Here is a 15,641-nt window from a genome sequence, read left to right as displayed (position 1 = left end):
TGTCCTTAAATCTATAAATAAATCATAGCATTGGCAGAATCATTCAACCACAAATCAGATCTTTTCACCACTCAGTAAGTGGATATGGTAGGCGAATGTTTTATGGTATGTTATATATAATTTTGGATGTATTTATTATATTTTATGTGAAATTGGGCACTGCACAACTACCCATATTTAAGAGTGATTGATTAATCACCCACTTTACAGGTTGACATGTTTGAACGCTGCTTGGCCTCCCAATTTAAGCATGGCGGACATTGTGGGTGACATTGATCTCCCAATAAAGTATGGCTGACATTGTGGTTGACATCGTGCGCATGCACATCTCTGGTCCATGGCTCGTGCGATGGGCGGTGCATTTGTGGTGATGCCTCGGGGTTGTGGTTCGGGATCTTAAAGAAATGGATCGAGTACGACATGTAATGCTATCGCAGCCGTTCCTTACTGCAATTACAAATATTATAACAATAACCACAATAGAAGATCCCAAGGACATTGTTTTCACTGTAGGCCGGACCGCGAACATCAAGTTCGAACTACCGAGCTGCCTCCCCATTCATTGCGGTCTGCAGATCCATGGCCATGTCCTCCTTCTATAAATCCCCGTACCGTTGCTTCTTCTCCTAGGTATCGAGGAGTGCTGCGTCTCGCCCGATTCGACTGTTTGCACTCCTTTTTCGATCTTGCCTTGTTTAGCTGGAAAGATTAGAAGATGCCGGCTGAGCCATTGCCGCAGTTCTTGAGTTCCATCAAGCTCAAGTACGTCAAGCTTGGGTACCAGTACCTGGCCAACCACATGCTCACCTTCCTCCTCATTCCTGTCATGGTGGGCGCTTTCTTGGAGGCGGCTAAGATCGGCCCGGACGAGCTCGTCTCCCTCTGGAGGTCCCTCGGCATCAATGCCATCCACGCTTTGTGCACCGTCCTCCTCGTCGTCGTCGTCGCGACCGCTTACTTCATGTCGCGGCCGCGCCCGGTGTACCTGGTCGACTATGCCTGCTTCCAGCCGGCAAGGAACTGCCGCGTGCCCTTCGCCACCTTCTTCGAGCACGCCCGCCTGATGCCCTTCTTTGACGAGAAGAGCGTCCGGTTCCAGGTGCGCATCCTGGAGCGGTCGGGCCTCGGCGAGGAGACCTGCCTCCCGCCGGCCAACCATTATATCCCACCGTGCCCCTCCATGGAGGCGTCCCGGGCCGAGGCCCACCTGGTAATCTTCTCCGCAATCGACGACCTCATCGCCAAGACGGGCCTCAAGCCCAAGGACATCGACATCCTGGTCGTTAACTGCAGCCTCTTCTCGCCGACGCCGTCGCTGTCCGCGATGATCATCAACAAGTACAAGCTGCGCAGCAACATCATGAGCTTCAACCTCTCCGGGATGGGGTGCAGCGCGGGGCTGATCTCCGTCGACCTCGCCCGCGACCTCCTCCAGGCGCACCCCAACTCGTACGCGCTCGTCGTCTCCACCGAGATCATCACGCCCAACTACTACGCCGGCAACGAGCGGTCGATGCTCCTCCCCAACTGCCTCTTCCGCATGGGCGCCGCGGCGGTGCTCCTCTCCAACCGCCGCCGGGAGCGGGCCCGCGCCAAGTACCGCCTCCTCCACGTGGTGCGCACCCACAAGGGCGCCGACGACCGGGCGTACCGCTGCGTCTACGAGGAGGAGGACGGGGACGGCAACTCCGGGATCAAACTCTCCAAGGACCTAATGGCCATCGCCGGCGAGGCGCTGCGGTCCAACATCACGGACGTGGGACCGCTGGTCCTGCCGGTCACGGAGCAGCTCCGCTTCCTGGCCAGCCTGGTGGCGCGGCGCCTGCTGGGCTCCCGGGGTTGGAAGCCGTACATCCCGGACTTCAAACGGGCGTTCGAGCACTTCTGCATCCACGCCGGCGGGCGGGCGGTGATCGACGAGCTGCAGCTCAACCTGAGGCTGTCAGCGGCCCACGTGGAGGCGTCCCGCATGGCGCTGCACCGCTTCGGCAACACGTCGAGCAGCTCGCTGTGGTACGAGCTGGCTTACATCGAGGCCAAGGGCCGGATGCGCCGCGGCGACCGCGTGTGGATGATCGGCTTCGGCAGCGGCTTCAAGTGCAACAGCGCCGTGTGGCGTTCCCTACGCACCGTCGCCACCCCCGTCGACGGCCCCTGGTCCGACTGCATTCACCGCTATCCCGTGCACATCCCCGAGGTGGTAAAGCTGCTATAATTCCACCGCTTTCACCCCCTCTCATGCGTCCATCAATCCATCCTCTCTCTCTCTCTCTTCTTTATGTCATATCTACAGTGTCCTCGGCCAGTCTTCATGGCGTCTTTAATATTCTGTGTTGGGGGTACGACAGAACAGTGGCATGGCATGTTACTGTACCACGTCTGGTTGATGTTATGAATGCATTGTGATGGCCTGAGCTGGTTTGATAATGGCTTTTTCGCGATATGGCTTCAAAGCATTCAAATGGGGAGAATCTAACTGAGCTCGCATTCAATTCTCAGTACGCACAACTCGATACCTTCATTGCATGCAGGCCGACTATAAATCTAATAGTAAGCCTTCGTCGCACCCCCACGAACCTATGTTCCCCTGCGTTCGAGCTGCTTCCCCACCCTATGTGTTCATCATTGAGTGATGATGGGCCACCGTAGCCGATTTAATGCCTTAATTCCATGCCTAATTATGTTGTTGATGTTTATATGGCTTTGATGTTTAAAAGTGTTAATGCCAATTTTAGCTGTCCAATTCCGATGCTGACTCGAAGCCAACCGATATCCTATTATTTATTTTTAACAAAAATATTATCAAATTCTCTCGATCTATAAGATGTCAAACTTAAGTTAGTATTAGTTACGAGATACCAACTAGCATTTTAGTGTATTTGAATTTGTGTTATAGAGAGGACGAAACACACAAAGACATACCTTAATATCACTAATAGAATCATATTACATCAAATCCAGATAATTTACAATAATCATATATATGACGAGCAACATCGTCTTAGTGTGTCGATCATATAGCATCAAGGTATCAGTTACATAGTAAATAATTGTCGATCATGCTTATATCTCGATATTAAAAAAAACACTAAACATATGTAAATATATGATACTATCTTTTCACAGATAATACATTATATATTATTCGTAAAACAATGTTAGAATAGATGATTGGGAGATTTGAATTTGGATTTAGATTAACTTAAATTATTCGATGATTTCTTTTCTTCATTTTAAATTGATATTAAAGGTTGGCTTAGAATAATACTAGCGAGACTAAAAGTGTTAATATTGTTTATATACAATATTTATACCGTTTATATACAAGATATAATTTAGATTAATTAAGAGACACAATGATGAATAGAAGTATATAGTTTTAAATCTTTTAGACACTATTTAGATCCCATTATGACACATTTAATGGGTTAGGTTAATGTGACTGTAGACCTACTCACCCATTCACACATGAGTTCTAACAGGATGTATGTAGTGAGGTTTGTCTTCATCGGTACTTTCGTTTGGTGACTTGTTTGAATATAATTGCACCACTAATTGGAGAAATAAGTAACACCCACAAATTTGCATTTGAATTTGAACCCAACTATCTCAAATCCAATAAGAAAATATTTGAATATGATTTAAATGGGTTGTTAGAGAGATAACTTTGTATCTTGATTTATTCTTAAAAAATCAGAAGAGAAATTGATCGTCTAAATAAATCATATATATATATATATATATATATATATATATATATATATATATATTCTCTTACATTAATTTATAAAAAAATAATATTTTCTTCTATTCTCTTTAGAAATCTTAGAGAGCACCCTCTCTAGACACCCCCCCCCCGTATAGAGAACTCAAGAATACTCGAAGTACTAATCACATCTTAAAATATATAATATATTTATAGAAAAAATTAAATCTTAATTTCTAAATTATTTGTCATACTATGATTTCTTTTCCTTGAGCTTTGGAAATCTCAAGATAATTATCAATCTCTCTCTCTCTCTCTCTCTCTCTCTCTCTCTCTATATATATATATATATATATATATATATATATAAAGCTATATATGACTCGAACAAGAAAGATAATATGTGTGGTTCAATCATCTTCTCTTATTTATATCGGTAATTCAAATCATAATTTTGATATTTTTTTAAACATAAATATGATATATTTTTCAATCATAATTCTAGTTGGAGAAATTCTAAAACAATTACTTTAATGAAAAATGTATAATCTTTTACTATGTGGATTTAAGATATTTTTCAAGTTCTATAAATAGAGTTCTAAATAACCTTAGTTGAGATTAATAAAAATATGTCTCTTCTTTTATGTTTAATTTTATTTTATCGTTTGATTTACTAGAGGAAACAAAATCAAGTCACTTCATAATCATGCTCGTAAGAAAGATAATACAAGTTGAATTCTTCAGATTTTTTTTCTTGAATTTTATTCATTTACTATATAATTTAAAGGTTCATTAGATGATTCGTGCATATGAATTTTTTTTATTTTTCTGTATAATTATGTTGGTTTACATAATAAAATCCGATATATACTGCTCCAACACATACTACTCGATCTCATTGTCGGACGGAGACAGGCTTCATGTGAAGTGAGCAGCAGACATCACCAACTTGACACAATGGATGGGCGTAGGAGAAAGAGAAATAAGCTAACACAAGTCAAACTCGAGATAACAAAGGATTGGGATGGGCATCATAAGCCTCTAAGCAGCATCTCTCACCAATCAAGTATATTGTCCTTCCAATGGCAAGAATGAAAGAATAGCAGAAGAACAAGTGAAGAAGCTCCTCAGCTCTCTCATGTCCTCCAAACCATGATGGAGGAACAGATAAGGACTGCACCTTGTGAAGTCAATGTCGCACGTGAGGGTACCTCTCGTAGGCATTGCTGTAGCAGCACTTGTTGTTTCCCTCTCTTTGGGAAGCTTCCTTTGACAGTGTCTATGTCTTCTTTCGAGTTCATTGCGGAGTGACTTGCATCACCACTGGGCAGGTGGACGACCAGATTCTCGCGGGCTTATCATGCAGGATCTGAAAGTGACCACCCTGAGATCGATTGTGTTTGTTTCGTGAAGGCACTGTGACACTCAGGTTTTAGTCTCATGGAGATTGGTTAGTTCAAATCGCGACAGGTCTTTTACTATTAGATTTTGAAGTGTCAACACTGGGATTGATGATGTTTTCTTTGGAGGAACTCTAATACAGTGATCGACTGTTTTGGTTTATATGAATGATTCTCTTATTATTATTATTATTATTAAATGCGAAGGACATGAGAGACCAATTACGTTAATCTATATTATTTTGATGATTCATAGCTGTTGTTCAAATAAATTTAGGTCATATATTTTTTGGCATGTCAAATCAATAATTATATTAACAACACAACCTTAAGTTTTAGAGTTGGCTAAAAATTTATATATTTAATTAAATTTAAATTATTTAAATATTTATTTATAGTTTCTTTTAAAGTCCTTTTACATCTTCTTATATATATATATATATATATATATCTCCTCGTACCATCTTATCACATGATTGCTTATAAATAAAAATAATTTATTTTTTATTTTTTGTAGTATATTGATATATCCATCTTAACAACATAGATTTTTTGTATATATTAATTCTTAATTATTTAACACTCGTATGTCAAATCAATGAGTAAATTAAATCATCAGAAATGAATCATGACAAATGATATTAGAATCAACCACCCGAGGTGCAAACACATTATTGTATAGAGTTAGTAAGTTTTTAGAATTTTATGAGAAATCTGAAGTAGATAAAATATTTACGACTAAGAATAAAGTAGATCAAATTAGAGTAGATTTATCATCATTAATCCAAAACCAAGTATTTTGACCTAATAATATGGGTTTATGAAGTTAATAAATTAATTATCAAAAACCAATGACAATTGTCCAGATTTGTTTCTTGGAAAAAGGAGATAAATAAAATGTTTATACTTTAGGATGGATAGTTCTTTTGGTGATCATTCCAAGAAATATTCAGTTTGCATCATGAGATCTGATAAAATATCTTGCATTTCCAATGAGTTTGCTGCTGTGATTTTGTTGGTAATTGATCCTCCTAATTCTTTTATTTCAAGTCATATGAACAAAAGATTCTCAATCATCATACTTCTTTAACTAAGTATTCCTCTTCAAGATCTTGATTCATAAAATCTCAATAAAATTCCCATCCCAAATCAGTGCAAACGTGAGATCCAATTATTTAGTCATGTTGACTCGATTCACTGGGCTCAAAAGTAAAACAAAAAGTTACCTGACTCGTTCTGACCATTCCTTTTCTCAAAGGGAAGAACACTATGAATTTTTCATAGGCCACTTCAGTATCCATAGGTTTCAAATCAGATTAGTTCTGATCAAAAGTCAAAAAATAAGATTACACACCTTAGCTATCTACATCACATATAAAGAGAATTTACGTATAATCATTCCTTCAAAGTTTAATCGTCTTTTCGAATCTTAAGTTGATAAAATAGTGCTTAATAAGGCATTATTTCTTGCTCACTCTTCAATTAATATATATCATATATTTATATATTGTAGTTTTTTGAGTTCTACCAAAAGGAGTGGAAGGAGGTGAAGGCCATCTGCAGTAGAAAAGGCAAAGAGGAAATGGAGAGCAGAAGTGTGTGTGTCTCTCTCCTCGAGTGAAGAAGAGTACTAAACAATGGCTTCTGCAATCTATGTGCATGCCTGCCTGCCTGTTTTCTAGCAGTAGGCAGTGCGTGTCCATCCACTGTTTGGCACCCATAGCTTGCGCAATGGGTGTTGGCAAAAGCCCTCCGGAGGAACCTTTTGGTGCACGAGGCATCGCGATCCTTCACTTGTATATTGCCTCTCCCTTTTGATCACACTTCGCCCACCCACTCGTGCAAAAGAAAGCATTGATGATGAGCTCGTTGCCTTCTAATCATTATAATGGTATGTCTTCCTCTGTCCTTATCACAATAATTAACCTCACAGGCCAATGTAGATCGAGAATAATGTAAGAGTGAGTGCGTGGTGGCCAGTTCACATACCATCTCCGGCTCCCCATTCCTTTCCTTTCGCCCCCAAAGAATCATATCTCTTGATTGGCCATCATCACATCTCCACCTTCATCAATACTGTGGCCTTCTCTGTGCAAGCCCACAAGAATCTATGCCACCCTAAGCTTACACTATCCCTTAGTTTGACTGCTACTTAAGTATTCATCAAATCCAACGATGGAATCAATCCCGGAATTGTTTTGGATTTCTTTTTGGTACAAGCTACAGCTCCAGGAGAGGAAACATGCATGCAGCACGGATGATGTGAGTCGAGGATAATAATTTCTATGCTGAGTGTTTCTACAGCTTGTTCAGATCTGTATGTATTGCATAAAGTCACAGCTATTAGTTCTGTGTTTTATGCCTGCGGATGCCAACAAGTTGCCCACTTATTAGATGATGCAAGTACTATGAACGGGGTCGATTGGGTTCGACTTCTTACTTGGCATTGCACTCATTTCGACTCTCCTGCTTGTGCATAATATGTAGCATTTTGATCCTCACAATTGTTGCGTTGACGTTCGTCAAAAGCAGAGAGTTAGATGGAGAAGACTTGACTGCAAAAGTCAAAAGCAGAGAGATTGATGGAGCTGATGGAGAACACTTGACTGCTATAGTCAGAAGCAGAGAGACATGGGGAACTGCTTACTGGTAAAAGAAAATTGACTTTACCTGAAGAGACAGTAAGATTTCTTGCGTTGACTCTGAACGATCTGACAAATGGTTGCTAGTAGAATCACTAAATTGGGTGGAAAGGATTGTTGGTTGAGCGGATTTGCAGCCATAAAGATACTGAGAGTGCAGTAAACCTGAGGACGTTGTTATGCAGCCTTCCATATTTTAAGTCAAAGCTGAGTACTTGACACTAATTTTAACATGTCGTGGGAGAATATAATAAACGTTGTGTTGTGCGTCAGAAGATGTCTCACATGCAGCTCAGCTATTTCTTTACAGCTTTATGGGGCTTATCCACTCTTCTCTGTCCCTAACTGCATTGCCTTCCGCATTGTTTAATGGAGAGAGAGAGACAGAGAGAGAGAGAGAGAGAGAGAGAGAGAGAGAGAGCATTGCAATTTCTTTTTACTTTTGGAAAGCATATCAAACATATCAAAATGGATGAAGAAACATTCATTTCAGAGACATATCAAACATCTCAAAATGGATGAAGAAAACTTGATCGTTCTTATCAGATGTGCTTCAAAATGCACAACTGACGATCTAACCTAATCTTATTAGGCGAGTTTGTATTGCATGGAACTCATATTGCTTTACACTCTCTTCGCAAGATTTGCTATGGCTTGAGGGGTGTCAGGTGAATGGGAACGCCATGCTTGGGCCTCAATGTGAGGACGTTGATCGGCGCGTGCCGGTAGTTCTTAGAGATGGTGAAGCTGAAGCTGGAGAGAAGCATGGCCAAGACTATCTTGGCCTCCATCATGGCGTAGGTCTGACCCACACAGTTTCGGGGCCCCGAAGCGAAGGGCAGGAAGTATCGGTTTATAGAAAAGGATTTTCCGGCGAACCTCTCCGGCTTAAACTCATGCGCATCCCTGCCCCATATTTCCTCGTCATGGTGGATCGCCAGCACCGGGATCCAAAGCGACAGGCCCTTTGGAATGTGAAGGTCGCCCAGCTTGATGTCCTCGAATGCCATCCGTGGCAGAAGGCTCGCCGGCGGATACAGCCTCAGCGTCTCGTTAATTATCATGTTCAGCTGCGACGGACGCAGAAGCAGATGCAATGTAAGCCCAAACGTATTGATCTTTGCAAGGGCTTCCTGATCCAGGTGGGTGAATTGCTTACCACGGTGAGCTTGGGAAGATGTTCCCACGATGGAGGGTCGTCGCCGCAAACTTGAGCTACCTCAGCACGGGCCTTCTCCTGCCATGCCGGATTCGTCGCGAGGAGCATCATGGCCCAGGTAAGGAGTAGAGCCGAAGTCTCATGTCCTGCGAAGAAAAAGGTCTTGCATTCGTCGATCACTAATTGGAGGCTGTAGCTAAACCCATTAGTCCTCTTCTGGGTCTCAGCTAACAGCGTCGCGAGCAGGCCATTGCCATACGACGAGCTCCTTCCGATCTCGGCGACATCTCTGCGGCTCTGAATGGAGTCCATCAGCAGTTTCCCCACTTTCCTGTTCAACTCCTTGATCTCCCTGGAGAACTTACTAGGAAAGAACCTGCAAACAATCAAACATTAGGCTCAAAGACCGGAATAAACAATGCGAGTCTGCTGTTCGATGTGGATGCCAGTTGCCAGAATCAAAAAGCCAACTGGAGTTGCAGACAGTGATAGATCGACATGTCGGAGATGGAGGGACGTGAAGAGGAATGAATGCATCAAAGAGTACGTGAAATAAGACTCACCTGTTACCTGGAATCCAAATGTAGCGGCTGGTTCGAGCCGTGAGGTTTTGCAGTTGCTCAAGGAGCTGGAATATCTGCCTTCCATTCTCGTAGCTGCTGCCGAACTCGGTGCCGGCGATGATATCTCCGGTTAGCCGAGTCAGGTAGGCTCCGATCTCCACCTCATCGTTGCCGGACCCGACAGCATCGCGCAGAGATGTGACGAGTCTATTAGTGCAGTCCACCATGTACCCAACACGAGTCTGGTGATAATGCCATCATATTTTTTCGTTGAGACCGACAGTTGTCGTCTATCCAAAACGATGCGCAAGATGTTTGTAGTGATATGCGTACCTTTAGCTTGTCTGCCATGAAGGCCGGGGCGACGACGTGACGTTGGTGGTTCCAGTTGCTGCCATTAGCCATCAACAGACCCTGCCCAATGAAGTGCTTCGACCCTTGCCGCTGGGTCCAGGACTTGCCAGAGACCTGCACATATTTGGAGGAGAGGAGCTCCCTGATGATGTCAGGATCCGTCAGGCACAACCGCGGCTCACTGCCGTACCAGTATATGAATGTCCTCCCTGTACATGCACTCGCCGGCGACCCAAACCTTTGTCAGACAAGATGATGCATACCGCCATGAACGAGAGAGAAAGAGAGAGAGAGAGGAGAGGAGATTGGAATACCGTAGAGTTTGGACCAGAGGACATAATGAGGCATCAGACGGCCAACGATGTCATGGCTGATCGATTCCATGTCAGAAGAAGTCGAGCTGGCGACGAGGGCAGCGCTGTCTTTGAGGTTCCCAACCAGGAATTTTGGCTTGGGGCCATGAACTCCTTGCTTTGCCATAACCCTCCTGATTCGCCTAGGAATCCAGTAGTACCAGGAGAAAGTGACCCATGCTGCTCTCAGAATAAAGATAAGAAGAACCAGGCCTGTTATCAGCAGTATGACACCCATGGATACAAATCTAGAGAGAGAGAGAGAGAAGAAGGAAGAAGGGAAGAAGGGTTTAAGACCAGCCACAAAGACACTCGGTGGCTCCTCTTTATAAACCTCGATCGAAGTATACTTCCTTCATTAAATAAAAGCACAAATCCATGGAGAGAGAGAGAGAGACAGAGGGGGGGGGGGATGATGCATCGGTGTATGACTGCATGCCCCAGTAAGGTAGATGAGATGACGACTCTCCACACTTTTTCGATGTAATGAATGCAGGAATCCTAATCATTATCTATCTGCTACCTCCAGAATTAATGCACTGCATCCCAGAAAAGATTTAGCCATTAGCAGCGAATCCCACGTTATATGCAAAAGGACTTAACCTTGCATCAAAGAGGGAACATCTCACTGCACATTTTGACCGACTCATCTACATGCTTCCATTGACTTTATTCTCCCATGCATTGTGTGGTTGCCTTTGTGCTTCCACTGACGTTTGAGGTAACAAGCAGCAAAGGGAAATGCTCCGGCAGCAGTATCTCTTTGTTCATCTCATCCGACCCACTAAATCTCCCTCCCACAAGGAATTGACCGCATTCCATTTTCCACTGTTTTCCTTGTAACCTTTCTTTGTAAAAGTTACCGAATGGCTTAAACATGGAGTAACATGATAAGGATTCCTGTTTTGAGTGTCACTGTATTGGTCAACACAAACTGGCCGTGATGGGACGGCACTATCATACATGAATCAGGGTCTGGTCTTATATGCATCTTGTTTCACTGCCATCAACACCTTCCCTTCCCTCTTCGCTTGATCCTATTATGTAAGCTCACAACAAAGGGGACCGACCACTTTGTATACGATCGTCATACGTTATCGATTTCTGCAATCTCAGTGTGTGCTACTATTATGGAAAACCGATAGAGTGTTAGCGTGTCGTGTGCAGGCTGACTCAAATGGATGTACCAAACATACAAAGAATCATTACATGGCAATAGAATTAAGCTAATCAAAATTACAATATTGTTTAGTGTTGGGATGGGCAAGTGTTTTGGGGTTTCCAATCCTAGGAGAAAGTGTCTCAGTGAATCAAGAAAATTCTAAAAATAAGGATTTGATTATTCTATAAATATCTAATGTATTTAGGTTTTGATGTGTTTGTTTATATAGGTGCTCTCTAAGATTTTCAAAAATGATAGGAGAAAAATACATAAATTCTTTGTATTTATGTGAGAGGATGTATAAGATGATTCATGCTGAGGTGAGGATAATTTAAGGACTTTCTAATTGATTTGAAGAATTTAATATTATTCATAGATGTAGATGGAAAGTATCAAACCATATTAATCTTGTGTTGACTTTATAACATATATATTTTTTAAATTTCAAGTCTTCTTCTCTTTCTCCCTATTAAAGCCTAATATTAAGATATATTTTTAGAAAGAGAGAGAGAGGAGAAAATGATAAAAGAATAGTTGAAGGTTACGTTTGTTATTTTGAAAATTAAGGGTTCTTTGCAAGAAAAATAAAAATAGATATACTATGAAAGGAAACAAAAAAAAAGGGATACAATTGGAGGTTTTTCCAAATGAATTTACCCATTGTTAGGGTTTTTTTCCTATATTTACTACTTACTAAAAAGTTTTGTTTTTTTCCATCGTTCTACTTTTAATTTCTATATTTTAAATCTTAATTATTAATAGGTATCACTTGCTATCATCTATCAAACATTTATTATTTACAAGGATGTTATGTACACGTATGGAATTAAATGGACCATGGTCCAAACTTGCACGCGATCCACTTCCTTTGCTTTGCTTGGAGAACGGATAAAGAATACAGATCCCATGTATTGCACGGAATACAGTTCACTGAATCCAATGAACGAAATACCCAATCAATAGTCATATTCCATATACTTCATCTTATGGCTACTTGCAATTTTTAGTTGGTTTTTCTTCTATTATAATTGCTACTTGTAGTGTTTGTTTTTGTTCTATGGCTATTACTTGCAATTTCTAGTTTTTTTTCCATGATTGTTATTTGTAATTTATATTTTTTACCTTAATTACAAATACGTATCTCGTGATATCATTAACCAAACATGTATGTTGTATAAAGGATGTTTGATTAGTGGAATTCAATAGACCCTATTCTAACTTCCATGCATTCTATACGATCCCTTCCTTTGCTAAGAGGATGAGTAAAGAATGAAAGAAATGAGTAACTTTAATTTTATTAATATTAAACATAAATTTATAACATAGGGAGATATTATAAAATATAATAATTATATAATTTTTAAATTAAATAATAAATATAAAAATATTCATATAAATTATTTTATAGTTGATAAAATGATTTTTTAGTTAATAATAGATATAAAATATTCATCTAAATCATTTTATAACATAGGATATCATGTTGAGATCATTATCTTCATTATTTGATAGAATTATGATCATATGATATTATAATTTTTATGATATAGAATTATGATAATATATTATTTAAATATTAAGAGAATTATGATAATTTTATTATGATATATTTTTTTAATAATATCCTTTCAAATATGCCCCCATAAGATAATGCTCTTAGCGGAGACACTAATCTTAGACCGAAGTAAAAGGAATTACTAGCAAGATAAATACTTAATAAGAGGATTTATAAATTGATTAGAGGATAATATATAAGAGACAAGTAGCTCACCATTTTGAAATTTATTATCAACAAAGTGAAAATAGATAATTATGTGCTTCATTCGACAGTAAAATACATGATTAGCACGTAAATATATTATCTCGATATTGTTACAATATATAGATAGAGAATTATAGAATGTTACAAATATTTTTTATAGCAATTATTGAATTTAATAAAGTTTAACAATTGTAAAAGCAATCATTCGATATTCAATCAAAAATCTTGCAATAGAACTTTGTTTCTTGAACTCCAATATATTGAATTGTGACTGAGAAATGTGAAATAAGTACTAATAGATGTCATATCATCCTTATTACATATCCAATTGATATCCAAAAATACATAAAGAAAAAGAGAATAGTCCTTTCGAAGAAATAAGAAATAAGTTATGATCGATAATACCCTTTAAGTATTAGAAAAAATGTTAAATAGTTGTCCGATGGTTGAAACTAAGTTTATGCATTAGTTAAGATAATTTATTCATTGTATATATAATATATGGACAAGTGAATGTCAAATACCATAGACTGCTAATAACCTGATGATACTTAGTGGTGTCGCTGAGATTAGCATTATCAGGTAAGGTAAGAGAAATAATTTTAGAGATTGATGTAACAATAATATTAGCTTGAAGCATGTTGGTGTGATCAAGAATGTTATGAATAATTTTCTATTATGAAAGAAATAGATCATTCGTCGTGTGGATAACTTGAACACCAAAAAAATAACTGAGAGACCCAAGATCTTTGATAAAAATATTTATTTCCAAACTACTAAATAAACTTATTAATTATTACTATTTTATTACCAATAATAATTAATTCATTTACATAAATTGGTAAAAACATAATTATGCCATCGAAAGAATAAATGAATAATAAATTATCAAAATAAGAATTATGAAATTCAATTAATACTCAATGTGTTCAAAATTTATGATACTAGGGGACTGCTTCAGACCATAAAGAGTTTTACGATAAGTTAAGGAAGATTATGATTAATAAAGCTTAGGGATTGCCTCATAAATATATCTTCTAAAATATAACCATGAAGAAATATATTATTTACATCCAACTATCAAAGTCTCAAATTAGAAGGTAAGACATAAAATAATATAAATTATTATTATTTTCATAACCGGGTTAAAAGTGTCATAATACTAAAGACCTAGACATTGATGAAATCGCTTTATAATAAGTCTTGCTTTACACTTATTAATGGACACGTAAGGATCTTGTTTGATACTAAAAATTGATTTGTACCCTATAAGATTTTGATTTAGATGAGATATGACCAAGTATAATGTATTATTTCGTAATAAATCATTATATTCTTCTAATATTATTGCTCATCATTCAAAAAATTTTAAGGCTTGGTTGATAGTAGAAGGGTTAGAAATTAATTTTTAGGATTAGTTTACGAAAATAAAAAAAATATTTATTTGGTTTATAGACTTAATTTTTTGATCTAGTAATCATTGGATGAATTGGTGTAGGGTTAATAATATTTCTAGGAGGTGTTGGATAAGAAGAATTTAAAATATGGGATATTAAAACCAAATATTTCTATAAATTCTCTTTATTCATGACACACTCATGAGGCAGCTGTATGGATGAGATAACATATTGTTCATTATGCAAAGAAAGGACTTAGTAGATATTGAGTAGATAAAATATTTAGATCAATGGGTGGGATTGATGTTTCAACCTAAAGGACAATGATAATATAGGATGGCTCATGAATTTATATGACATAATCAATAAATTTATTGAAAATTAGTTTAAGTAAAACAGATTCAAGTGATTTATAAGGAAAAACATAACTAGAAATAAAAATTCTTTTAGCTGATCGATCAAAACATTTAAAGGCACTTTAATTAATAGAATATTTAAGAAAAATACATAGTTTTGATGGACCTTTCAATTTGTTATGGGTATAAGGTTTTAATTATATATAACATAAACATTCAAAAAATATAATTTACTATATATCGGTCACATAATACTGTAGTGTTGAGTTTTTTACTTGGAGATGTTGATCATATCATTATTCCCATAAATATTGATCATAATAACATTAAAAGATTTCTAAATTATTTTGTAGAAACTTATCATCATTGCTATTCGTGATTTTTGGATCAAAGATATTTTTTCCGTCATGGTACATGTATTTTCATACGAAATGATTACGAATTTAGTGGGCCGATTGGCATTTGTTAGGTGAAACATTTCATGCATAATCGGTGTAAAAATTAACTAGCTAAATAATAATAAAATAATTAATAATATAATTTATACTTGTAGTGTTTTTCTTAATGGTAACTATTTATAATATTTAATTTTTTCTTACCTTAATTGCTAACACTTATCTCGTGCTACCATTGCACATCATACGCAAGGATGTTTACCGGGTGGAATACGACGGATGTTGTTCCAACATCCACGAGATCTTTATCGGGTGGAATCCGATAAAGAACATGGATTCCATGTATTCCACGGAATACAACCAAAATACCCAATAATAGCCCGATTCCATAT

General features: G+C 38.4%; 2 protein-coding genes across 2 annotated transcripts; one reads left to right on the top strand and one right to left on the bottom strand.

Annotated features, from left to right (window-relative positions):
- Positions 1–626: 626 nt before the first annotated feature.
- Positions 627–2,373, top strand: LOC135633444 (3-ketoacyl-CoA synthase 6-like). The gene has a single exon (XM_065142895.1). The coding sequence runs from the start codon at positions 716–718 to the stop codon at positions 2,213–2,215; it is 1,500 nt and encodes a 499-aa protein (XP_064998967.1). The 5' UTR covers positions 627–715; the 3' UTR covers positions 2,216–2,373.
- Positions 2,374–8,231: 5,858 nt separating this feature from the next.
- Positions 8,232–10,478, bottom strand: LOC135632761 (cytokinin hydroxylase-like). The gene is made up of 5 exons (XM_065141525.1): positions 10,139–10,478; positions 9,804–10,033; positions 9,471–9,712; positions 8,908–9,283; positions 8,232–8,818 (listed from the first exon to the last, which is right to left on the bottom strand). Exons 1-5 carry the CDS (start codon positions 10,413–10,415, stop codon positions 8,396–8,398), a joined length of 1,548 nt encoding a protein of 515 aa, XP_064997597.1. The 5' UTR covers positions 10,416–10,478; the 3' UTR covers positions 8,232–8,395.
- Positions 10,479–15,641: the final 5,163 nt, after the last annotated feature.

The sequence above is a fragment of the Musa acuminata genome, chromosome BXJ3-3 (genome assembly GCF_036884655.1).
Source record: "Musa acuminata AAA Group cultivar baxijiao chromosome BXJ3-3, Cavendish_Baxijiao_AAA, whole genome shotgun sequence".
Classification (NCBI taxonomy): Eukaryota; Viridiplantae; Streptophyta; class Magnoliopsida; order Zingiberales; family Musaceae; genus Musa; species Musa acuminata.
Note: the sequence above shows the minus strand (reverse complement) of the source record. Positions and strands in the feature narration are given on the sequence as shown.

Bases quoted from the DNA above. Each gene is read 5' to 3' on its own strand.
- LOC135633444 (XM_065142895.1), top strand. From the start codon at position 716: ATGCCGGCTGAGCCATTGCCGCAGTTCTTGAGTTCCATCAAGCTCAAG.
- LOC135632761 (XM_065141525.1), bottom strand. From the start codon at position 10,415: ATGGGTGTCATACTGCTGATAACAGGCCTGGTTCTTCTTATCTTTATT. The intron at 10,034-10,138 runs GTATTCCAATCT...GTGCATGTACAG, and splicing joins CCTCTGGTCCAAACTCTACG to GGAGGACATTCATATACTGG. The intron at 8,819-8,907 runs GTAAGCAATTCA...CGTCCGTCGCAG, and splicing joins ATCTTCCCAAGCTCACCGTG to CTGAACATGATAATTAACGA.